Source organism: Hibiscus syriacus, unplaced genomic scaffold, assembly GCF_006381635.1.
Source record: "Hibiscus syriacus cultivar Baekdansim isolate YM2019G1 unplaced genomic scaffold, ASM638163v2 tig00013386_pilon, whole genome shotgun sequence".
Taxonomy (NCBI): domain Eukaryota; kingdom Viridiplantae; phylum Streptophyta; class Magnoliopsida; order Malvales; family Malvaceae; genus Hibiscus; species Hibiscus syriacus.
Window position 1 is genome coordinate 665,662 of NW_024062302.1, and position 26,944 is coordinate 692,605.

Below are 26,944 nucleotides of genomic sequence, written 5' to 3' on the forward strand. Positions count from 1 at the left end.
GGAAGCCATTATGCAATGATCCCAATTACAAGCAAAGGTGAAACTTGGGCCATGATTTGTGGAAAAGGAAGAAGCACAGGAAATTTGAAAAGAAGCTTATTAATGAAGATGATCATGCAGTTCATCTTTCAATTCCAATGATCGGTTCTGGGGTTCCTACCGAATCAGATCAGATAACTCAAAGAACACTTCCAGAAGATGCTATTGGGTCTCCTTATTTCTACTATGAGCAAATTCATCTCTTTTAAATCCAATGATTGGTTTTAGGGTTCATACCAAACCAGATCAGATAACTCAAAGAACACTTCCAGAAGATACTATTAGGTCTTCTTATTTCTACTATGAGCACATGGCACTTGTTCCAGTTAATGTTTGGACTGGAATATCATAGTACTTATTCGATGTAGAGCCATAATTTGTAAATTTGAAGCATTTTCATGCTACTACAATGAAAAGGGCTATGTTCATAATCTGCCAATTGAAAACAGATTTTCTCTTATTCTGCTTCCTCCATGTGCTGATGTTTTTCCATTGACAAAGAAAAGATGGCCTTCCTAGGATCCAAGAACAAAGTTGAATTGTTTATAAACATGTACAGGAAGTGCCAAATTGACAGAAAGGATCTGTAAGGCTCTTGAAGCTTATGACAATGAGCCACCTTCGAGTGTCCAGAAGTATGTTCTTGATGAGTGCTGAAAATGGAATCTGGTATGGGTTGGAAGGAATAAAGTTACTCCACTTGAACCTGATGAGGTGGAAATGCTTCTAGGTTTCCCTAAAAACCATACATGAGGAGGAGGATATGCTAGAGACAAGTTCCCCAATGATATCAATATCTTGTCTCTTTTCTCTGGAATCAGTGATGCAGAGGATGTCTTCTACTGTCTTGGCATATTTTTGAAAACAAATGTGCAAGAACTGAATGATGATCGGTTGGAGCAATTGATGAGTAGATTTGTCAAATTCGACCTTGTTGTCAGTGTCATCCAGCGTAACAACCTTACTAGAAGAAATAAACGTCATCATGATGAACTAGAAGATTTTTGTTAGTGCATTTTCTTGCAATGACTGCCACAGTGACTGTCTATTCTGCTGCTCCAAAATACACACTGCCATATCCCACTCTTCCCTAACCATGGAAAGGTTTAGTTGATGGTAAAACTGGTTATCTCAACTTTTAGAATCCTATACGGCATACAAATGTAGAATTTGTTCCAATGTCTTATTCTGTGCCATAAGTCCTTAAATTCAAATTCAGCAATCTTCTGAAGGACATAATGGGTATCATCTTGACAAAGAAAATGATCGGCCTAGAAGAAGTAGCAATGATGTATCAAGACTTGAGCCAGCATCATAGTATAACCAGAGCGCAGATAGTGACTTGTTCATTCCCATAATACATCTTACTGGGACCTATATCTCTGTGATGTAATCTGCCAGAAACATGGATCAATGGCTGGGGGAAAGTAATTTGTCTGGTGATGCTTATCGACCTCGACATGAGATAAATGATAATCTTTCTTGATGAGCTACTAATAATGTCATAGGAGAGTGTCACAAGTTCAATTCCCCAGACTTTCTGGCTTCTTGGACCACTTGCCTTCAAAAAATGTGAAGTGCTTCATTCCTCTGGCCTTGTTTATTCTTTTTCTACAACAGAGGTAGAATAAGCAATAATTGCTTCAAGGACCTTCCTCATTTGAGACTGTCCTGTTTGAAAATGTTTTTTCCTCCTTTGTTTATTGAAGAATGAAAGACTTTTACAAAGTATTGCCCTTCTTAGGTTCACAATAGAATCAGATCATAAATAATGAGTTTAATAAATATCAAATAAATCAACTACACTTTTAAATCATTCAAAAATCATAGTCCTATGGCAAGTGTCAAAATTATTGACTGATTTGAGGTGTAGGTTGATTCTGGTAAAGTAGGTTCTTTCAAGTTGGTTCAGTATGTCGCTTCGGGCTTCCACTAACTTGAAGAAATGGTTGTTATGTTCATCTTGTAGAGATGCTTCTCGTTTCCAGAATCTCAGGAACGTTTTTGGGATGTGCGGTGCTCCTTTTAAGAGCTTAAAATTGTCTCTTATGTCGTTGTTGCACCATTCAATATTCGAGTCGCCTTTTTAGGTTTTCAACTCGAATCCTCCTGTGGTTCTAAAATGTTATTTAAAATTTACATATTGAACCCCCTTTTATCATTTTCATATCATGCATTAAAGATTTTAAAAACCAATTTTTGCAAATAAAAATCAATCTTGAGAGGCAGAATGAATTCTGAAGATATTGTCTTTTACTTAGAAAACCATGTATGATTAAAATGGACTTTTCAGGTACGTAACGTAGGTCATGGCTTATGGTTACGAAAGAAAGGGATAAAAAGGCCCAAATAAGTGTTTAAGGGTAATCAAACCAAGGATCAATTCATTCTGATGCCATCAATCTTGCCTTGCTTAACTTGGATCTGCTTTGTTGGGAATTTCTATCAACTGGATCCCTAGACTGCCAAATTTTGGATTCATTTCCATTTTTTCATATCTCCAGCATTTCTTGCTCTTCTTGTTTGTATTTGATCAACCTTGTAACTTGAGGCTCAATAAATCACCCATCTTGATTCAATTTTCCCTTTTCCTTTTTTTTCTTCTCTTTTTTTTTCCTTCTTTCTTTGCTGGATGAGTATAATACTTCAATTGCTTTGAGCACCTCCTTTTCCTTTTGCATTTTAGAGGTTTTCCATTATTCTTGATTGGATTGATCTTCAAGCACTCTGTATTTGACATACTTTGTAGTTCAAAACTTTCATGACTTCATGAAAACTTGTCTTCGTAATAAAACTGTATTGACAATCTTTATTTTTGTGAGCCAATATCCTTTACCTTGCCCCCCAATGTAGAGGGTGATCCTTGGTTAGGGTTGAATTAGAAGAAAAATTATTCAGGCTCAAATGGGGACAACAAAGGATATATATATATATATATATTAAAGGATAAATGAAACAATGCCGTTCGTCATCTCATACACAGAAACCTTTGTAAAAAGAGGTATCTCCAGGTGGATGAATATTCAAGATTAATTTTACTTACATGAAAAATGTAATTAATGCATGATATATTTATTTCAATCAATCACTTTCCCCTTCTTCTTTGAGTATGCCCTAATCACTCGAAATTATCATCAATGAGTTGGTCCATGATGCCTCATCTCGTCTCTTCTTGCAGTAAAATTCACGGAAAATTGAAAGTTTGGTTCTTTTGAGGTCTTTTGGTTTATGATGGTTTTGTGTTTGGAAGGATAAATGTGTGACTCTTAAAGTCATGTATATGGTGGAAGGTAGTATCATCAATCAATCGACTCTACCCGAGAAGGTAAACATCTAGAGTTTGTGTCTCAAAAACAGGTAGAGACATTTCTTCAGAGTCTCAGATAAATGTAGTGTCAGGATTTGGTTTTGGTAAAGGTCGAGTAATTGGTGTTGGATGGGATATGGAAGATATAATTTTATCACTTGCCAATAGATCTATAACTCTTACAAATTTAAAAGAATATTTAATCTACTTGATACTCAATAATCTCAAGATTAAAACTTGATTCTTTGCTCATAACCATAAAAAGCAACACACATTTATTTATTGCACAAAAAGCGGAGAAAGAAACAAAAACAAGTTCAAACAAGATGCTGAAAATAGAAAAGTACTATAGTGGTAGATAACACTTCCACTTATTTATTTTATTATGCCTCATTACTCCTATAATGGTATGTAATAGGATCAGGGTTCTTTTCTTCATTTGCCCCCCATTTCTTGATCATTTCTTGTGTCAAAACCCCTTTGTCAACAAGCATCTCAATTTCTTTTAACAATGGCCTACAATTGCCTGTAGAATGCCCCTTTACCCCCAAGTGGAAATTACAAACACTATTTTGATCATAGCTATGAGCAGAAGGGTTTGATGTCATTTTAGTTGGTCTTGGTGTGATGTATTGACCTTTAACCAAATGAGGATACAAGTCTGAAATGGAAGTTTGGAACACTTCCAAAGTTTTTCTTGATCGTATGACTTTCTTTGGTCGATCCGAACAGTTACTTGCTCTTTTTCTTTTGCAGTTACGGGGATTCTGGATGTGACATACATTCATATCATCAGCTTTTGTTTTCTGATCAGTCGGGCTCTTGGATGTGACTTTTGAGTTTTCTTCACTGATTACATTCTCAATTAAATCTCCACTTGTCACAAGATTCTCGAATTCGTTTGTCGGATTTTCCTACATTAACTCGAAGAAAGGCGTTGGAAGGGAATCACGAAACATACGTGATATTTCTTCTTCTAACATGGAAGGTTGAACTTGTGCTGCCACTCCTCTCCATCTTAGGGCATATTCTTGAAATCTTTCATTGGTTTTCTTCTTTACTCTTCGAAGATCCATACGTGTTGGAGCTAATCCTTTAACATACCGATATTGTCTCAAAAATGCATCAGCTAGATCTACCCATCTCTTGATCTGTTCTTGGGTCAACTGATTGTACCAGACTACTGTTGGGCCAACAAGACTATCATGGAAAGAGTGAATTAATAGATCATTAGAACTCAAATATCCTTCCATTTTTCTGCAAAACATTCTCAAATGGATTAAGGGACAACTGGTGCCATCATATTTCTCAAAATTAGGCATTTTGAATTTATGGGGAATAATCAAATCTGGAATCAAGCTGAGCTCTCTTGCTTCTAATTCTTTGTGGGAAGTATCAACACATTTCATATTTTTGATTGCTTCATCTATCTTCTTGAATCTTTCCTCATATTGCGAATAATGAACAAGGCTATTCTTTGGGTTCAATTGGGATGCCCTGGAGGGTTTTACCATTTTCGACTCTTCAATCTGACAGCATGATTGCTCTTTATCAATTATCTCTTCTTTATCAGATGTCACATAATGAATAATTTGATTTGATCCATCTGGTACTGAATCTGATGTTTCTTTCCTTATATCATGAGGTAACCCTGTCAATTGTTCTGGCCACTGGTCTTGTAGTCCCTTATAAGATTGCTCCATTGTTTTCATGATGACAGTAAAGTAATATGAATGAATGACCTTGGTTTTACTGTTACAAAACCTTTCATTAATTATTAACATGTTTTTATAATTAAAGTACATGACAGTACTTAAATAAAAATGTGAAAAATGCATAAATGGAAAAATAAGAATGCAAAATGTGCAATTCAAAGATATAAAAAGTAAAAATACAAAATGAAAATGCACAGATACAAAATGTAAATGCATGTATGAAAAGGTGTTACTTAAGAGTGATCATCTTAGAACAGATTTCATTGAACACAAAAGCTTCAGTACATCAAACAAAACTTTTACATGTAGGGGACAACTTTCAGTCCTAACTTCAACAAAACTTTACATATAGGGAATAACTTTCCCATTTTCTTCTCTAAAACCAAGTTAGTTTATTAGCTTATGTGTCATATTGCTTGTCTGGACTGCAGCTTCTTCCATGATATTCTGATGTTCTTTCATCTCCTGTGTCACTTCTCGGAGTTGCTCATTTTCCCTTGTAAGAGAACATTTGTGTTCAAAAAGTTTTTTGGACAAGATCTTCATGTATGTTGCAACTCTTTTTCAGTTTGGTGACCTCTGCTATCCACTCTTCTGGGGTGTTTCCTATACCAGCATTTTGAAAGGCTTGACTGACCTTCTGGAAGTCTTCATGTATGGTTTCCATTTTGGTGCTCAATTTATCGTTTTCAATTTTCAAATGACGTATTTGAGCTTCAAACCTCAGCAAATCTTCTTCTCTCTGGGCGCCCCTACTGATATTCTTACATTTGAAGACTTTTGGTATTAATCTATCAGGACCCTCGGTTACCAAACTAGGATGATCATTTACCATAAATTGTAAGGTTCCATGATCTAAATGACTTTGAACTCGTCGTTTGAAGGCAAGACAATTCTCGATGGTATGTCCTTGAGCTCCGGCATGATATTCACAATGAACGTTGATGTCATACCAATTTGGATACGGAGGTTGGAACGGTTTTATATAATATGGATCCACTTCTCGTGCTTCAAGTAGCTTTTCATACAACTCTTTATATGATATGGGGATAGTATCAAGATGAGAACCACCTTTTGTCTTGGATTGAACCTGAGTTTTAGACATCGGGAGCAGACCAAACTTTGATAATTTCTGATTACATGATTTCTTCTCTTCTCTGGGAGCTTGTACGGTCGTCACCATTTCTTTGGTATCTCCAGACGATTTGTGAATACGAATGATGACTGTCTGTAATTTCTCAAATTGGTTAAGAATCGAAGTCCCTTGCATATCTGAAACTGCAGAGTTAGGTTCATTGAGCTCTCTCTCTTTCTGTGCTGGAATCTCTTTTCCTTTGGCCAACACAGATATTCTATCCATCATCTTGGTCATCTGCTCTCTTATTTCTCGTATCTCCTTTTGTTCTTCAATGGTCATACGATATTTGGGTTCATAGCTTGCTTCTATCCTCAGAGTTTTCTCAGGATGTCTTTCTTTGGCCGCATCATATTTTGTTTGATCATAAAACTTTTTGTCCATTTATAATTTCTTTCCAATATGATGAAGTCTTTCAAGTAAACACCTTTTGGTTATGCTATGATCATGCAATGCAAACAAAAGACATGAGAGAAAAAATTAAAATAGTTAGTACCAACTAATGAAAAAAAATCTATCTATCAAGGTATAAATCTTAACCTCATGCTTTCTAGTTCCATGCTTTGTTTGGAAAATTTAACCTAACTGCATGATTTCTAGTTCGCATGCATTTATTCAGGGAGAAAAAATAATAATAAATTAAATAAATTAAAAGCTAGAGCTTATTTCTCCTTTGTGTACACCTATGAACAGAGGTTCAGTACTGTCTTAGATTAGGTGAATTTCTAGGGTTTATTATATGCAGAGTTTCAGTTCTAGGAGTAAAGGTACTCGAATTGTCCTTGTTGATGCCCCCTTGGGCTGTCAACCATCAATCCTAATCCATTACAGATTTAAACGGATCGAGTTCAATTCGAGGGGACACATTTCTCTATACCTGACACGGAGAATAAATTCTCACGAAGACATAGAGCATATGAACCCCGAAAGTTACTTGCTAGGTCTGACACGGAGAATAAATTCTCATGAAGACGTCGCTTTCACTCCCACTTAAAAGGGACAAACTCAATTAGAGAGCTTTATGTTATGCAATGCAAGTGTTGTGTGTGAGGAGAAATATTCAAACCTCTAACAGATAAATAAAATAATTAATACCTGAATAAAAAAACAATATTAATATAAAAATAATAAATAATAAAAATTTGAAAGAAAAGAATTAAAAATTAAATAAATGAATTTTTAATTTCTAATTAATAGAGACAATTTATAATTGATTTTAAAGTTTGACAGTCCCCAGCAGAGTCGCCAAGCTGTCGTAACCGGTTTTCGCCCGGGCACGAAATTTTTTATTTGGCGGGAAAAGTAATGTGAATAAATGGTTTTTAAAATAATTTGGGAGTCGCCATCGGCCTTTTGGGTCAGGTAGGTCGAATACCTAAAAATCATCTTTTAAAAGAGTTTTTAAGAAAACATCAGTTAAAAGATAAACTGATCTGCGTTTAACCAAAAATTCATTCTTTTTTATTAATAAAAAGGGATTCGTGGTCGGTTACGTTTAGGGAAGGATTAGCACCCCTACAACGCCCAAAATTGGTACTTTATTAACTATAAATTGTCTCTATTATTAGAAGAAAAAAAATTTCAAATATATTTAATTCATAATCTTTTTATTTCAAATTTATAATTTTAAGAAAATATATTAAAATATATAAATAAGATATTTATTTATTTAGAAATATCAGAAAAGTGCTTCTAGGTACCTTAAGACAGCTCTTTTCTTCGATATTAATAAATAAAAATGTAATAAAACTCAATTATAATTTTTATAATAGTTAGTTTTAAAATACCAGAATAGGACATCCAGTTGTATTAAGACTGCCCTTTTCATTAATATGGAAAATAAATAAACATTATTAAATAAATAAATAAATAATATATATATATTTATAATATAGTAAAACAATAATTAAAGTAATGATTTAAAATATATTAAAATAATAAAAATTAAGTTAAAATATAACTAAACAATGACTAAAAATAAATAAAATAATAATAAATGTAAAATTATTTAAATTAATAAACATAATTTGAATCATCATAAAATAAAATTACTAATAGTGTAATTAACCCTTAATTAATTAATCAGTGATTAAAATAAAATTTATCAAAGTTTAAAGGCTCTATCTCGAATAAATAAAAACTCTAAGTGCTAAAAATGTAATTTAGCCTTATTTAATTAATCGGGTTAAAATAAATGTTAATAAAATTATAAGGTACTAAATTAGTTATTTACCCTAAATATATATATAAACGACGTCGTTTTGGGAAGGGGTATATATACCCTAAACGCCTGGCCCGAAGGGCCAAGCTTTCCCATTTCTTTCTTTTCTTTCTTTCTTTGTTTTCTGTTTTGGTTTTATGCTGGTTGTGGGTTTTGGCTCGTCTCTGTTGCCCCTCTTTTTATTATTTTTTTTTGTTTGTTGTCGTTCTCCGCCGTGGTTTTCTTTCTTGCAGGTGTGGTGGCTTTTATAGCCACCCCGAGGCTCTCGTCGGACCGGACAATAGAGGATCGAGTTTGGTGAGTCACCGAGCTATGTGGTGACTCACCCCCATAGCCGTGACATGTGGGGAGCAGCTGGCCTTCTGGAGACTTCTGGCGAGGTCATCGTGGCACTGAAGCGTCGGCAAGGCGGCTGGAACTCACTGGAACTTTGGAGCGGCGGCTGGACGTGGCTACGTAAAAACTAGGGTTTAGAAACCCTAGCTGCATTGTTGGACCTCCTGTGGACCGTTGGATCTCTCAGATCCAACGGCTGTGATAATGAGGCGGCTAGAGATGAATGAAAACCCTAATTGGGTTTAGGGTTTGGGCTTGTAAAATGGGCCTAATTATTTGGATTTGTAATAATTATTTAATAATAATATAATAATAATAATATAATAATAATATTTATAATAATAATAATAATAATTTTAATAATAATAATTTAAGTAAAATGAAAAATTAGTGTTCACACCGTCTCTTCGCGTTTCCTTAGAGTTTTGATGATCAATGTCTCGAGCAAGTTCATCACTTGAACAGCGTGCATCAGAGCCGTCAATGGATCAGACATCTGCTCAATAGAAAACCAGAGTTGAACGCATCTCTACCGGATCTAACACATCATAAGATTCTTACAATTTCGAGGAAAGTAATGCCTCCATAGCCGAGTCATATTCGGAGCAAAAACCATAGCAATATTCCTCGCATTCATTTTGTTCGATTCCTCTTCCTCGACAACATCCGCCATAAGACCAACAGCCCAATCGAGCAGTGCATCTTCAGTAGGCTTTAACTGCTTCACCAGGTCGACGGATTCTTCTTCAGTATTGCATTTGAGAACCTTTTCCGGGGAAAGTCCATCGAGAACCCCTGAAGGAAGCTCTCGGAACCAAGCTTTTATAAGGCCTGCAAGACAGTGGACATCAATATTATTGGGCACGATGCCCTTGTTCAGTTGATCTCTTACATGCTCCTCTTGGTCATTCTCCGGATTTATCCGGAAAACCCCCTCCGCCTACAAAACCAATCACCGGAGAATAAGATAAATCGGGTACAATAACCGGACTCCCCAGATTATGTACATATCAAAATTAAAAACCTTTAATCCTCCTTGCGAATAAAGTCGCTCCTGCATCAGCAACAGTATAGTGGGGACGCTGTTCCCATTGGAACCGAAGGAACATTGCATTGATTCCGCTGAGACCCCAAAAACACTAGCACTGTAAGAGGAAAGACATTTAATTAAGGACCACATAGTTCAAATCAAAGAAGACGATAAACAACAAATTTGTATCGGTTCTACAAAAAGGAAAGAATCCAAAGCGCATACAGTAAAAATTGATATTACCAAAGGAAATTTCTTACAAAAATCCAAATATCTTGACAATAAGATTTTGGAAATAAAACATTGAAGAACATAATGTTATTTTCTTCAGATAACAACAACATTTACAGCCAAAGGAGCTCCAGTTACAACTCTAAAGTTCCATTTTTTTTACCGCTTTGCAATGGAAAATTTGAAGAAAATAAATGCTTCCCAGTTTTCTGGGTTATAGTTCTCCAGAGCTTAAATCTTTAAAAAATCTCTTAAAATTGGCATGTTTAAATTCTTAAAAGACCTTCATTTAATGAAGCTAGAAATTTCATTCTGTTAACTAAAAACTGCTAAAAATGTACTCATTTACTCTTCTAGATCTAAACTGCACAATAGCACAAACATTTCAGCTTTAAACAAATAAAGAAAGACCAAAACGACGCTGAAATCTTTGACCCAAAAAAATAAAAAAGAAGAAGTAGAAGAAAAGGGAATTAACCTGGCACTAGGAACCCGACTGGGGATTTCAACTTGGAACTCAACGGGAAGGCCCCAGAAGCCATTGAAACGATCGAAGGTAACATGGGTGACGTGTCTTACGTTGTTTGGGCAGCCGATTTCCATATGATGAACGGTGGTGGAAGGCATTACGTCGTCTTGTCTATCGACGCGACAAGACACCATAGATTTCCTCAAAGCAGCCAAGAGCAACGCCAGAACAGATATCTGGTTCTGCTGCTCTTCCTCGCAGGTCTTGACTCCTTTAGCTCCTCCCTTCCCACCGCTGCCGCCGCCACAGACATATCCTTTGGTCACCATTACTAGACCGGTCATTTCAAGTATCGGCGTTGATTTCTCCCCCTCTCTCGGAAGGTCACGAGGCTTTAAATTTTGTGCGGGAGTTTTCTTCTCGTGTTGCACTTGCAATCAAGGGAGTTTAGCCTTTGCATTACTAGACCGGACATTTCAAGTATCTTTATTTTATATAAAAGGTTTAAGGGTCACATTTGTCTTTTTAATATATTAAATTTATCATTTTCATTTTTTTATCAATTTAGTTCTTAAAGTTATTTAATTGTATCATTTTATATCGTTTTTTTAACTTAAAATTATAAATTCTAAATTCTAAATTAGTGTTTAGTGAAATTTTAGTTTAGAGTTTTAAGTTAATGATAAAATTTTAAAATAATACAATTGAATAAATTCAAAAGTTAAATTAATATGAAAGTATGATATAAACAAAAATAATAAATAATAAAAGTTGCCCTATTACCTCTATTACATAAAAGCAACTTGGATTGTCAACTGGGCGATCCTTGAAAATCACAACATCATTCATGAAATAAAAGCAAGGGCCCACCACATTTTTCTTCTCCCAAATCCGACGGCAACATAAAAGCCATGGGATTTTTTTTTACTTTTGAAATTTAAAAGTATATTGAGTTATGAATGAGTTTTAAGAAATTTGTTTGTACATGGATTTTAATATACAAAAATATGATTTACTATTTATATATATATATACATATTTTTAAAATAATCAGGATATTTCATTTATCGAAAGTCGTATCAACAAACGTCTTGTTGATTACAAACTGAATAAATACAGTCGTTGACTATCATAGATAAAATATAACAATTATAATATCCCAAATCAGGGTCAGTGACTAAATTGTAAATTTTGAAAATTTTGTGTTCGATTTAGAAACAAGTTAAAAGTTCAAGGACTTAAATAAGAATATTTAAGAATTAGATTAAAGGGTAAATATGAAATGATTATAAGTGTAGTATGGTAATTTAGCTTAGAGAATATTTTTATCTCCCTATTTAGGGAGATAACACGTGGGGATTTAGAGATATCCAGAAGCTTATTTTCCTCTTGTTTTCTTCTTTTTCTCGTGTGCTCAAGCTCCAAGCAAATGTGAGTTTTTCAGATGGTTAATTATTTGCTAAATTTAAAGTTGTGTTATGATCCTTAGATGATGCACAAGCTTAAAGAAAGCTTAAGTTACGGTAAAATCAAAGAATGAAAGAGTTATGAGAGATTAAAGATTTGGAGTTTTTAAATGAAATTTTGGAAAAGAGTTGATAAGTAGAATTTGACTTGTCAATAGTTGAATTAAGAGATTTGGATTGATAGAATTGGATTTAGAACATATAGAAAATTTGGTATAATTCTTGAATTCCATATGGAATATATGATTTGGAGGTTAAAGATGTGATAAATGAGAATAAATGAGTTTAAGCATGAGTATGTAAGTTAAGAATAAGATAGGGGATGATATATGAAGCAATTAAGCTGAAAATAATGAATTTTCGTGCTTAAAATTGATTTTTGGGATGGTGTGTATCGGTACACATTCAATATATACTGATACATCAAGAGTAAAATGCAGAAAATATTCAAAGTGCATCGATACATAAGAAGTGTATCGATACACCCCTTGTAACGAAAAACATCGAATGTAATTTGTGTATCGATACATAGGTAGTATATCGATACACACATTAAGGAATGTACCGATACACTTCAAATGGAAAATAGGAATATATCTTTCTTTTAGTTTAAGAAATGAAATATTAGAGTATATCAACTGGATAGTGATATGTACCAATACATGATTGTGTAGACTGTAGATGTTCGGTTTCGTCCGGGGACTCCGTTCGAATTCTAGATCCAATACGAGTTACAGTGTAGATTAAGTTGGAGCCCTGAAGGATCTAGCCCGTGCCCAAACCAATTGGAAGCCCAACATGGAAATCAAAGGCAGTTATGAGAAGGGTTAGTAAGTAATTATCAAGAGAAGTCAGTTTTTTTTAACTACTGGAAACCATCAGAAACTATATACATCACGTGGAGAAGAACCAGAAAGAGAGGACAGAAAAGAGAGGATTAAGAACGAGAGAAAACATAACCATTGTAACAGAGAAAGGGAACAAATCAAAAAATTTCTTTTGTAAAGGTCTCTCGATCACCATTTTAGAAGGAATAAAGGAAAGCATTTTTTTATTCACTCTGCCAGTAGAAGTAAATATCACTCATTCACAAAGGCAATAGCAGTTTCTCGAGGTATATTTATTCTAAGTTCATTTTTTATTTACAGTGTAGTATGTGTTCTATTTTGATATAAAAGAAGAAAGTTTTGAAGTAGAAACATAAATAAATCGTTAGTTTTATACCTTATTTTGCTTCAATTTCGTCGGAGAGGAGTGATCCCAAGTCTTCGTTGAGAGTGGAAACTTGTAATAGGCTTCTCGATTTTTTTAAAAAAAGGAAAGCATTGTAATTTCTTCTCCTTCGTTTTTCAGAGAAAGCAAGACACGCAACCATTCCTATTTTTAATGTCTTTTCTCCCATACGAGAATAGAGTACAAAGGATAGTAAATAGATTTATCAACCATTTTTCTTTGTATTTCCAGTAAGTTTCCTTCCTCATATTTGAACCAAAATAATAAGAAGAGAAGGGTTTGAATAGTTTACCTCGCAACGCATCGTTGTTTGTTGTCGAATTCGTCGGCAAGATTGAGGGTGCGCAGGGTCTTAGTGTCCGGGAGGTATTAAAATGGCGAGAATAAGAGAATTTAGGGTCGGCTTAAATTCATTTTTGGATTATCCGACAATCGAAGGTGACGATCAGAGTACTCGGTTTTGGGTATCATGGCGGCGTTCATGGGTATGGAGGAAATAGGGTCGGTTTGTTTTTTTTTTTACTTCTATGGTTGTCGATAGTGCCATGTAGAATAGATTTATGCTTCACCGGAGTTGAAAAGCTAGGCGGCTAGAAGCTATGGTGGTTGAGAGCGACGCCATGCATGGCCGAGAAAGAGATCGGCAGTGTGCGAAGAAAGGGAAGAAGGAAATTAGGAGTGCGGCTAGGTATGTTCTGTTTGAAGATTAGAATAGTTTAGCAGTTTACTTAGGTTTAATATTAATAGTTTTGGGTAAATTAGAATTTAGGCCCTCACAATTTATATTCTCTTTTACAAAGTAGTCCTTTCTTGTATTAATTTTCTTGTTTCGTTTCAAATATGCATGTACTATTTATGTTATTTTACATATTATCCTAATTTAAAATGAATAGGATGAATTGTATATAAGACCCTTTCATGTGCCTTTTTGTTTAAGTCTCTAGTTTATTTCCCATTTTACATGTTTGATTTTACGTACATTTAAATTTAGTCCTTATTTTAACACGTATATATACACTTTTTAAATTTATAGTTTAGCATGTTATGATTTTGTTTTTATATTTAGGTCACATGTGTTCATAATATGTCAATATGCATAATTTATGATTTTTAATTAAAACATATGTACATAATTTTTTTTTTGTATATCACATTGTATGCTATTTTTTAATTTTGTTTAATTAATTTTGGCATGACATACTTTTTGCATAATTCACATGATAGCTTCATTTGCATAACTCGACATATCACATAATTGGATTAAGGGTAATACCCTTTTAATTTAAAATTGTTGAAGTGGGCAGTCATAACTAATTTGAGGTCCGCTTTTAATGATTTTAAAATAAAAGTGTATCCCGAAAGTGAAACCAAAAAATTGATTCGTCACCTAAAATTTGGGAACGAGAGAAAAATAAATGTTCGTTTATTTAAATATATCGAGAAAAGGTTGTTATATCTTTAAGATCTGGTCTCGATATTTGTAAATAATCGAACATTCTTTATATTTCTAAAATGACTTGGTAATTTTAATTTAATTTGTTTGAGTGTTTTTGAATGTTTTAAATTTACATTTTTATTTTATGGGATCAAAAATCAAAATAAATTCGAATTTGTAAAGTTCATTGCAAAGACGTTAATTAATCGACTAGGTACCGATTTAGGGCGTTGTGGGGGTGCTAATCCTTCCCCACACGTAACCGACTCCCGAACTCGGATTTTGGTAACGCATACCTCAATTTGTTGTTTTAATTAAAATTAATTTTTATTTAAAATAACAAAGCATTTTTGGGTGCCCAATCACATCCTAATCAAAGATTGGTGGCGACTCTTCGAACCGTATTTTTCGATCGTAAAGGAAATTCAAATTTTTTCGAAACGAGAGGTCTTTTAAATCGCATATGTTTTTTTAAATAAAAAGAGACAATTAAGAATTAATGTGGTTTTCAAAATCTCACTTTTTTCACCTTTTTAAAAAAAAATCGTTTCGACAGCTTGGCGACTCCGCTGGGGACATTTTTTTAGAGAGTCAAGCCGATAGTCGATTAATTAATTGTTTTTGCAATTGAAAATCACAAATTCGTTTTAATTTGATTTTTGATCCCTTGTTCGGTTTCTAATAAGTTTCGTTTGTATTTTGATTTCTTTAATTTAATTCGATTAACAATTAAATAGTTGTACTAATTTGTTTGCTAATGATTTCAGATTAATTGTGTGAATTTAGGAAATTTTGAGTGTTTTTATTGTGTTTTTCGCTTTTCCTCACACACTGCACAGTTGCATTATCATAACATGAGCTAAAACCCCGCTCTGTCCTATTTAAGTAGGAGTGAGAGACTATGCCCTCGTGTGGTTTTCACCTCCGCATGGGATAGTGGATCGCTCCTGGAGCTCACGCCTTATGGTCCTCGTGATGGTAATCACCTCCGCATGGACATAAGGAGGTGTGTTCCCTCGAAATTGAACTCGATCCCCTAAAGCCTGTGATGGGCCAGGATTGAGGGTTCGGCAGCCCAAGGGGGCACCGACAAGGACAATTCGAGAACCTATTGCTTTAGAACCTAACCCGGCATATAGTGAACATAGAGCCTGAACTTAGGTTGAACCAAACCCGAACCTTAAGAATCTCGTGAGGAGGGTACACAAGGAAAAGCTTTTTTTGAGTCATTTATTTTCATTTTTCGAATAAATGCTTGCGAACTAGATATCATGCGGTTAGGTTTATTTTTTGAATAAGCATGCGAATTAGATATCATGAGGTTAGGATTTCTTTTTGTGGATAACAAAGCATGGGGGTAGATATCATGTTGGGTAGGATATGATAAAGCATGATGGGGTAGTCAACATATGTGGGTAGGATTTTTGAACAAATTATTATCCTGACTTAATTGCTTCATGTTTACTAACCGATCTTTTGTTGTTTTTGCCTTGTTTCTTTTCTGTTTTGTATTGCATTGTCCATTACATGGTGTTGATTTGGGATCGATGTCCATATAGAAGGCCAGTAATATGGAACGAACGGCTCAGAAAGAGGTTGAAGACAATGCAGATGTTTTGAGGTAGTCAGAACAGTCCCAATTGACCAATGGGGACAGCGTGATACCTGGATACGTGTCAGAGTTATTTGGTTACACTCACATCAACGTATGTCAGAATGATCTGAGTGAGCTAAGAGAGATATGGGGAAGATAGGAAGCAGCCAATAAAGAGATGTTTTATCAGTTGTACGGTGATATTCCCTATCTTCTGGATGTTCCTATTGACCGAAATCTGTTTAGAGCATTGGCGCAGTTCTGGAATCCAGCTTATAGCTGTTTCACATTTGGTAGAGTAGACCTGACACCAACAATAGAGGAGTATCAAGCTTTGATCCGTTGTCCGAGGTCCCAGATAGATAGAATATATACCAAGTTGTCAGTCACTCCTTCATTTAAGAAGAAATTACTATTGATGACCGGAATGAGTGAAGATTGGGTAATCAGAAACATTAAAAAGAAGGGAGACAGTGAGTGCATCTCTTGGTCTGCTTTGAAAGAAGTAATTGCTCATCATCCTGATAAGAGAAAGAAGCTTGACTTGTTTGCTTTAGGGATTTATGGGCTCGTTATTTTTCCAAAGGTACTAGGATATGTAGACGTATTAGTCGTTGACCTGTTTGAAAGATTAGACAAGCGCGTGGATCCTGTTCCAGCCATTTTAGCTGAGACGTTCCGGTCTTTGAGTTCTTGTAGGCGCGAGGGAGAATGACGCTTTATAGGATGTGCGCCTTTGCTGCTAGTGTGGATTCTGAGTCATTTTAAACATGTTGAAAGAGCACCAGGACGAGTGTTTCTAGAGGGGTTTTCGCTTTTGAAAGATTTTCTTTATAAAGAATTGCCTGGGGGCTTCACCGAAGAAAAATGGATGGTCATCTTCAAAGATATCAGAGATGGAGATATTTTGTGGCGAGCTTCGTGGAATATATGGGGTTCTGTTGGGTATGCACCGCTACTAGTTTCCAGACAATATGGATCGAGGAAGTTCATTCCAGCCACGTGGGACTTGGTAGGATCGGATTTTACATTCAAATGAGATCAGTATAATGGTAAAGTTAAAGCGGTTACTGAGGCCTGGAAGCAAACTCGTCGCGTGAATTTGTTCACCTATGATCTCGAGTTATCTCAAGAGTACGAGCAGTGGAGAAGCGGTCGAGTAAACGATAACATCCCGATAGTGAATCCTGAAAATATTCAGCCGGTGGAAGAACAGTTGAGAGTGGTGCCATCTCCATTAGAGTTAGCCAAGCGCGATTTTGAAGCAGAACGGAGACAATGGAGAATGACTTTACAGAAACTGGAAGATGAAGTGTATCAAAAGGGATTGGAGATTGACATTCAAAAGAGTAGAGCAGATCGAATTGAAAAAGTAGAGAAACAACTTCGGCTAGACTTTGACGATCTTCGGTCAACTTATCAGCGAATGGTAAAAGCTCAGACAGGTTCTAGCTCGAGTAAGTCTGTTGAATTGAGGCAAGAGGTGGCGAGCCTCAAAAGGGTAGCCGGAGAGAGTCAAGAAGAGCTCAAGCAAAGCAGGCACCAAGTGAAAATTTTATCGAAAGAAAAGGATTCTTTATAGCAGCGGTTACAAAAGAGTCAAGCCCAGAATGAGAAGTTGAAGGAGAAAATTTCAAGTTTAGAGACTGCATTACGACGATACCGAAACAAGGAAGGTAGCTCGAGCCAGGGAGAGGTTGAAAGTCTGAAAAAACAAGTGAGTGAGCTTAAAGCCATGGTTCAAGATTTTCAGAGGCAAACAAGTGAGCTATCGATAGTTCCTTATGAGGGGGATATACAATGGCGTTTTCGATGGGAGCGAGCTCAGGCGAGAGTTAAGCAAAGAGAAGACTTTATTGCTTGTTACCTAGAACACGCGCGGGGAATAGCTCAATATTTGGTCATTCTATCTGAGGAAGCTGCTGATGTGACTAAAGAACTAGATCCTGAGGCTGAAGAAAACCAGAAGATTGTAGAGTTACTAGCACACGTACAAGAAATAGGAGAGATGGTGCAGATTTATTTGTGATATGTTTCAACTTTGTAATTGAACGTCGTTCTAATATAAAGAGTTGTTCTAAGGAGTCGTTCCAGGATTAACACCCTGCATTTTGCATATGCATTTTTAATACATTTAAATTTTTGCATCGCATTTTATTCATTCATAATCATATATCTCATATTCATTAATAAATATCAGTGATAACAAAATGACTCTATGACAGAGTAATACTGGAAAATCCCAAGCATATCTACAGAACCAGGAAGAAAGTTATGGAAGACAAACTTGCCCAAATTGAGAAGGCTCAGTTGGAGTTACAAGATAATATCAAGAAAATGCAAGAAGATATGATGAATGCCCAAAAGGAGATGTTTGCTAAGTTTGCGGGTATGTTGGAAGGAAGAAATCCAGAACATGGGAAAAGCCCTATGCCAGAAGGTGTAACTGAGGACCCACTTTATCCTCCAGGGTTAACCCCAGAACAATCTCAGAACGTTCAAGTGACCCCTGTTCATGTCGGGAAGGTGCACATTAATCCAGTCGGTGCTTCTGTTAACGTACAACCTGGATCTAGTTCATATCAGGAAGAACATCAATATCATCAAGTTCCGGACCTTGATGAAGAAGCCAAGAAGTACCAAAACAATCTGTTGGAAGAGAAATGGAAGCAGTTAGAAAGAGAGGTCAGAGCCATGAAGGAATATACCAGTGTTTATGGATTTGACGCAAAGGAGTTAAGTCTAGTTCCTGATCTGGTCTTGCCTCCAAAGTTTAAAGTTCCTGACTTTGAGAAGTTTGATGGTACTAGGTGTCCCTCTGCGCATATCACAATGTTTTATAGGAAGATGACAGGATACATAGGGGACGATCAATTGTTGATACACTACTTTCAGGAAAGCTTAACTGGCTCGGCAATCCGATGGTATAACCAGCTGAGTAGGGCTAATATTAAATCGTGGAAAGACTTGGCTAAGTCCTTTCTTGAGCAATACAAACATGTGAAAGATGTTAGGCACAACACGATGATGTTGCAAGGAATGGAAAAGAAGTCTAACGAGAGTTTTAGACAATATGCTCAAAGATGGAGAGATGTAGCAGTGCAAGTCCACCCGCCATTGGAAGAGGAGGAAACAAATATGCTTTTTGTCAACACCTTAAAGGCTCTTTTTTTCTTGCATCTTATCGGTAATCCTTATCGAAGTTTTGCTGATGTGGTTACAGCAGGAGAAATGATTGAAATGGCGATTAAGAGTGGAAAGCTCGAATGAGGAGAGTCTAGTAAGAGACCACCAGTGAGGAAAAAGGAAAACGAAGTCAGTAATGTGAGGCAGTACGATTCTAATAACATCACTGTTTCCCATCCTCAAGGAGCAGGGTCGTCAACACAAAATGATAATAGACAAGGGACAAGGGTGCCAGAGGAGAGAGAGGCCTCAATTTGATCCAATTCCGATGACTTATAAGGAATTGTTTCAGATTTTGTATGATCGACATGTGGTTTCGCCATATCACGTGACACCAATGCAACCTCCTTTTCCCAAATGGTACGATGCTAGTGCTCAGTGTGAGTACCATGCAGGGAACCCTGGACATTCCATTGAGAATTGTACTACTTTTAAGAAGGTTGTCCAAGCTTTGAGAACGAGGAATGTCATCAACTTTGGTGACAGTGAGCAGCCAAATATAGCTCAAAATCCGTTGCCAAGCCATGCAGGGGCAGGAGTTAATGCGATTACTGAAGAGAAAGGAAAGAGAATTGTAAGGAATGTTGGTGAGGTGGTATCACCCATGAGTTGGGTGTGGTGCCAGATGGTAAAGGTAGGATTGTTGAAGCCCAGTTTGATGGGTGAACAGTTTAACAGTTGAGAGGTATGTCCGTATCATAACAGTGAAGGACACAATATTCAGCAATGTCCTGACTTCCTATCTTTGGTACAAGACATGATGGACAGTAAAGAAATTGAGTTCTTTAGAGAGATTGCTGAAGAAGAGGAAGCGGAAGTTTGTGCTTCAGAAGGATCGTCTAAAGGGGTATACAATGCCAGTTGTCCGTTGATTATTACTCCCAAAAATCGAGTTGCTGAGAAGGTAGCCCCGAAAGTGGTTATTACACCTCCATCTCCATTCCCAGATCGGGATAATAAACAAGTGCCTTAGAGATATGATTGCCAGATGGGAGATGTAACAAAAGAGAATGAGGAAGTATATGAGGTGGGACGCTTTACTAGAAGCGGTAGGTGTTATTCTCTTAATCCACCTAAAGAGTCTGAGAAGAAGGTTACAGTTGATAAGGGGAAAAAGGTTGATGTGCAGATAGAAGAAGATAAGCCTGTTATCAATGAACCAGTAACCGAGAGTGAAGCGGTAGAATTTTTGAAGTTTCTGAAACACAGTGAATACAGTGTTGTGGAACAGTTACACAAGTTGCCTGCCCGTATTTCTGTTTAATCATTACTTTTGAGTTCAGAGGCCCATAGGAATGCTCTGTTAAAGGTTTTGAACCAGTCTTTTATTCCGAAAGAGTTGCCCATTGAAAAGTTGGATCGTTTAGTTTCCAATGTACAAGCTGATAATTTTTTATCTTTTTCTGAAGATGAAATCCCTTCTGGGATGATGGGTAGTCAGAAGGCTTTGCACATTACAGTTAAATGTAAAGGGCATGTGTTGTCCCGGGTCTTGGTTGATAATGGTTCAGCTTTGAATGTGATGCCCTTAGTGACTCTAAAGAAGCTTCCATTAGATAGTACACTTATGAGAACCTGTCAAAGTGTGGTTCGAGCTTTCGATGGGACTAAAAGAGAAGTGTTGGGCAAGATTGATGTTCCTCTGAATATTGGTCCAGCAACTTATGAAGTGGAATTTCTCGTAATAGACATTATGCCTACGTACAATTGTTTGTTGGGAAGGCCTTGGATTCATCAGGCCGGTGCAGTTCCGTCCACATTGCACCAGAGACTGAAATTTGTGATTGATGGAAGGTTAGTATGTATTCATGCTGAAGAGGACATTATTGCTTTTGTTTCTACTACTGCTCCGTATATTGAAGTTGATGAGCAAGCCGTCGAGTGTTCTTTCAGATCGTTGGAGTTTGTCAATGCTACGTTTGTGGCTGAAGGCAGGAAGATATCAAAGCCTCGATTGTCAGACTGTATCAAGATGGGGCTCAAATTGACTCTTGGAAGAGGAGCGAAAGTTGGAAAGGGGTTAGGTCGACAGTTGCAAGGACCGGTGAATCCAATATGCCCTGTTACTAAAAGAGATCGATTTGGTTTGGGGTATCAGCCAACTTCTTGGGATAAGCTAAGAGGAATTAAGAAGGGTCAGGAAATGAGAAAGGCCAGATTGGCTGGTGAAGACCTTAGCTGGGAACCCATGATCTTCCCGCCGTTGAGTAGCATTTTCATGTCTGGGGGGCATATGTTTCAAGGGAATTCGAGGAATACTGAGGTGATGGTTGAGGATGCCTTGGGAGATTTAGGCATTAAAATTATAACTGATGATGAATTTGAGGAAATGAGAGTTATGGGCATTTATCCTGCACCGCCGGGCTTCGTGTTGAACAATTGGACCGCGGAAGAACTGCCTGTAGTTTACAAATCTTTTACAGAGTAATGCACTGGAACTTTCTCCCTGTTGTTCATACCCTGGGGCAATAGGTGATTTTATGTAAAGGGTTAAGCTGTTTGTTTTTTCTTGCTTTCAATAAAAGATGCATTCTGTTAGTTCCAAATGGCAAACATTCTCCCATTCATTTCATTCATTCATTCATTATTGTATATATATATATATATATATATATGTATTTATTTATTTCTATTTATTTATATGGGAAAAGATCCTCCCATATGTATATATGTATATATATCTTCTCTTTCATTATTTTTTTCAGGAGCTCAGATATCAATAATATGAATGCCAATGACTCTGACCCGGATATTAATTTCGAGAAGCCTATATGTCAAGGAGAAATCTAGGATTGTGATGATGATGAGGGATGTGAACTACCTTCTGAATTGCTGAAAATGGTGGAGAATGAAGATAAGCAGATTCTACCTCATAAAGAGCCTACTGAGATTTTGAATTTGGGGACAGATGAAGATAAGAGAGAAATAAAGATTGGTACTACTCTGTCAGTTGGAGGTCGACATAATTTGATAGAATTGCTTCAAGAATACAAGGATGTGTTTGCTTGGTCATACGAAGATATGCCGGGTTTAGATCCAGAATTGGTTGTTCACAAACTGCCAATAAAGCTTGAATGTAAGTCGGTACAACAAAAACTGAGAAGAATGAGACCCGAGATGCTGCTCAAGATTAAAGAGGAAGTGAAGAAACAATTTGATGCTGGATTTCTTAAAGTGGCTAAATATCCTGAATGGGTGGCGAATATTGTCCCAGTACCGAAGAAGGATGGGAAAGTTCGAATGTGTGTCGACTACAGGGATCTCAACCGAGCTAGTCCAAAAGATAATTTTCCTTTGCCACATATAGACACGCTAGTGGATAATACTACTGGAAATTCTTTGTTCTCTTTTATGGACGGTTTCTCTGGCTATAATCAAATTAAGATGAACCCTGAATATATGGAAAAAACGACGTTCGTTACCATGTGGGGAACGTTTTGCTATAAAGTAATGCCGTTTGGATTGAAGAACGCCGGGGCAACATATCAAAGGGCCATGGTGACGTTATTTCATGACATGATGCATAAAGAGATAGAAGTTTATGTCGATGATATGATTGTCAAAGCTAAGACAGAGGAAGAACATATCGGGAATTTGAGAAAGCTTTTTAAAAGACTAAGAAGAGCCCAGCTAAAACTCAACCCAAATAAATGTACTTTCGGGGTGACATCTGGGAAGTTATTGGGTTTCGTAGTAAGCCAAAAAGGAATTGAAATAGACCCAGATAAAGTAAAGGCTATTCAAGACTTGCCAGCCCCATGAACACAAAAAGAAGTCAGAGGATTTTTGGGGAGATTGAATTATATAGCTCGGTTTATTTCACAGCTGACGGAAAAGTGTGATCCCATATTCCGCCTTCTTCGCAAGAATAACTCAGGGGAATGGAGTGAGGATTGTCAAAGAGCTTTTGAAGCAGTGAAAAGATATTTGTCGAGCACTCCAATTTTAGCGCCACCCATCTCAGGCAAACCCTTGATTCTGTATTTGTCGGTTTATGAAAATTCCATAGGGTGTGTGCTGGGGCAACGTGACCAAACTGAGAAGAAAGAAAAGGCTATCTATTATCTCAGCAAGAAGTTCACTGAATGTGAGACAAGATACTCACCCGTTGAAAAGTTGTGTTGCGCTTTAGTATGGGCTACCCGAAGGCTTAGGCAATATATGTTGTATCATACTACTTGGCTTATATCCAAGCTTGATCCCTTGAAATATCTAATGGGTGTGCCTGCATTAACTGGAAGATTAGCTCGTTGGCAGATCTTATTGTCCGAATTTGACATCCAATATGTAAACCAGATGGCAATTAAAGGAAGTGTTATAGCGGAATTCATTGCAAGTAGGGCTTCGGAAGAATATGAGTCGTTGAGCTTTGATTTCCCAGATGAAGATTTAATGGCTATTTTGGTAGAAGAAGCAGTTGCATCCACTAGCAAATATTGGAAGTTGAACTTCGATGGTGCTTCAAATGCCTTGGGACATGGAATCGGGGCAATTTTGGTATCACCAGAGGGAGAGCATTATCCTTTCACCAGTCAGCTTAATTTTGATTGTACAAACAATATGGCCGAGTATGAAGCTTGTGTTTTGGGTCTTAGAGCTGCTGTTGATCGCAAAATAAAAATGCTCAAGGTGTATGGAGATTCAGCTTTGGTAATATACCAGCTCAGAGGAGAATGGGAGACAAAAGATCCCAAGCTTGTAGAATACCGTAAGTTAGTTATGGAACTTGTTGAAGAATTTGATGAAGTAACTTTCAATTACCTCCCCAGAGAAGAGAATCAAATGGCAGATGCCTTAGCCACACTGGCGGCAGCGTTTAAGATGAGCGAGTATTCAAATATGATGCCCATTGAAATGAAGGCTTATGAGTATCCAGCCCATTGTTTTAATATTGAAGAGGAAGAAGATGGAAACCCCTGGTATTATGATATCTTGCAATATATAAGGTATCAGAGTTATCCAGAACAGGCTACTGAGAATGATAAGAGAACCATTAGAAGAATGACATCAGGGTATGTGCTTGATGGTGAGACCCTATACAAGAAAAGTCTGGATCAGGTCTTATTAAGATGTGTGGACGCGAAAGAAGCCAAATTGATTCTTGAAGAAGTGCATGAGGGAATATGTGGTACCCATGCTAATGGGCATGCTATGGCTAGGCAGATTAAGAGATTTGGGTATTATTGGTCAACTATGGAAACAGACTGTATCAATTATGCCCGAAAATGTCACAAATGTCAGATTTATGGAGATAGGATACATACTCCTCCTCATCCGTTGCATGTAATGACAACTCTGTGGCCATTCTCAATGTGGGGCATGGATGTTATTGGACAAATTTCGCCCAAAGCTTCAAATGGTCATCGCTTCATTCTTGTAGCCATAGATTATTTCACCAAATGGGTAGAAGCAGCTTCTTACGCAAATGTTACCCAGTCTACAATATGCAAATTTTTGAAGAAGGAGATCATTTGTAGATATGGTTTGCCCGAGAGGATTATCTCTGATAATGCGTTGAATTTAAATAATAAGATGATGGACTCGGTCTGTAAACAGTTCAAAATAAAGCATCATAATTCCACTACTTATCGCCCAAAGATGAATGGGGCAGTAGAGGCGGCCAATAAGAACATCAAAAGGCTCATAGAGAAAATGACTGAGACCTATAAGGATTGGCATGAGAAGTTGCCCTTTGCTCTGTTTGCTTATCGAACTTCAGTACGGACTTCAACTGGGGCAACTCCGTTTTCTTTGGTTTATGGGATGGAAGCTGTTTTACCTATTGAGGTGGAAATTCCCTCACTTCAGATTTTGTCAGAGGTAAAGCTTGATGAGGCAGAATGGGCGTTGAATTTGATTGAAGAAAAGAGATTGAAAGCTATTTGTCATGGTCAGATGTACCAAAAACGTATGATACGGGCACATGGTAAGAAAGTTCGCCTTCGAGAATTCCATGAGGGAGATTTGGTGCTTAAAAGGATTTTGCCTATTCACAAGGATTTCAGAGGAAAATGGATGCCCAATTGGGAAGGACCTTATGTTGTCAAGAAGGCCTTTTCTGGGGGAGCTCTAGTCCTAACTGAAATGGACGGATCAGAATTACCATATCCAGTGAATTCCGACGCTGTTAAGAGATATTTTGCTTGAAGAATAAATAAAAGAGAAAAAATGAGAAAAAAGAAAAATGATGGAAAAGGGAAAAGGGAAGAAAAAATGAAAAATGAAAAAAAAGAAAAATGAAAAAAAGAGAAATAAAAGGAGGGTTCAAGATGAAAACCCGAAAAGGGCGTCTTGGAACCAAAAGAGGTCTCAAGTTGAAAACCCGCAAAGGGCGACTTGAGTTGAATTTGAAATTCAGAATTCGTGCATGGTGGAGGTTCTAAATCAATTTTGGAAGTGGAAAGAGCTCCTGATACGGATAGTAACAATGATAGTTGGTGATCAGGGATGATACTAAAGATTAATGAGTCTCGATTGAAATAACCAAGAGAAATTGAATGCACATGAGATTCAATATTGGTTTAGGGCATCCAATGATAGAGATTTGGGAGTTTAAAAGTAGCTCCATACTCTTAAATATCACAATTTTGGAGATCTTTTTGACAGAAGCTACACTCGAGACATTCTAACGGCGTGCCAGTTCAAAAGCATTTGCATTATTGATATTTGAAGACGCCTACTCTTTTGTTCTTTTACTGTTTCCAGTTAAAAGTTTGCCATAAAATTACCTAAAAATTCTTTGCATTATATAAATAAAGAGATGTATTTTCTTGTTCGTTTCCCTTTTGCAAGCATCTTATTTTGAAAAGTTAAAACATATAGCTTAACTTGAAGTACATGAGATCATTTTGTATTATTGTACAAAAGGTTTCGGAAAATGCAGGTATTCTGAAGTTGACAATGGTTTAAACATGTAAGCTTGTGTGGCTACGGGAAGTTAAAACTTTGGAGTTCGTAGAAAATTTCAGCCATTAAAAGATGACCCTAAGAGATTGTTGTTTGTCGAGAAGTTGGTCATGGATACTGGCGGGTTTCAAGAAAGAAATGAGTCAAGGTCATGTTAGGCCGAGAGATATGGAATTGAGATTGTCAACTGGGATGAACTGGTCAAACGTTCTGTGCCCAAGATGAAGTCGAGTTCCATCAAGATCAAAAGGAGATAGAGTTCATTCGAAGAAGAAAATGCATCAAATTGCATATTTGCATACATTTAGGCATGAATAGGATCATGACACTCATAATTGCGTGATGATTTAAGCATTTGCAGGTTTTCCAATGATAGTTGAAGATTGAAGATATTGAAGCATCGAGATGAAGATAACGGGTCTTGAGATTTTTGACAAGAATGATGTTTATACGAAAACTGAGCCAAAGCAGATTCACGTATCCAATGGTTTCCAGACAAGTTTTCGCGATGGAGATGGATTTTCAGAAATTTTATCAAATTCTAAAGTTTTGAGTATAATATTTTCAAACATACATTAATGATTGATAATGTTTGATTTTCAGGTTGGACCTTTGAAACAATTCAAACTTAAGCCTTCACG

General features: G+C 36.6%; 1 protein-coding gene across 1 annotated transcript; it reads right to left on the minus strand.

Annotated features, from left to right (window-relative positions):
- Window positions 1-9,159: 9,159 nt before the first annotated feature.
- On the minus strand, window positions 9,160-10,928 carry LOC120206174 (rho GTPase-activating protein 2-like). The gene is made up of 3 exons (XM_039205896.1): window positions 10,493-10,928; window positions 9,778-9,898; window positions 9,160-9,693 (listed from the first exon to the last, which is right to left on the minus strand). Exons 1-3 carry the CDS (start codon window positions 10,825-10,827, stop codon window positions 9,292-9,294), a joined length of 858 nt encoding a protein of 285 aa, XP_039061827.1. The 5' UTR covers window positions 10,828-10,928; the 3' UTR covers window positions 9,160-9,291.
- Between the last annotated feature and the right edge of the window lie 16,016 nt (window positions 10,929-26,944).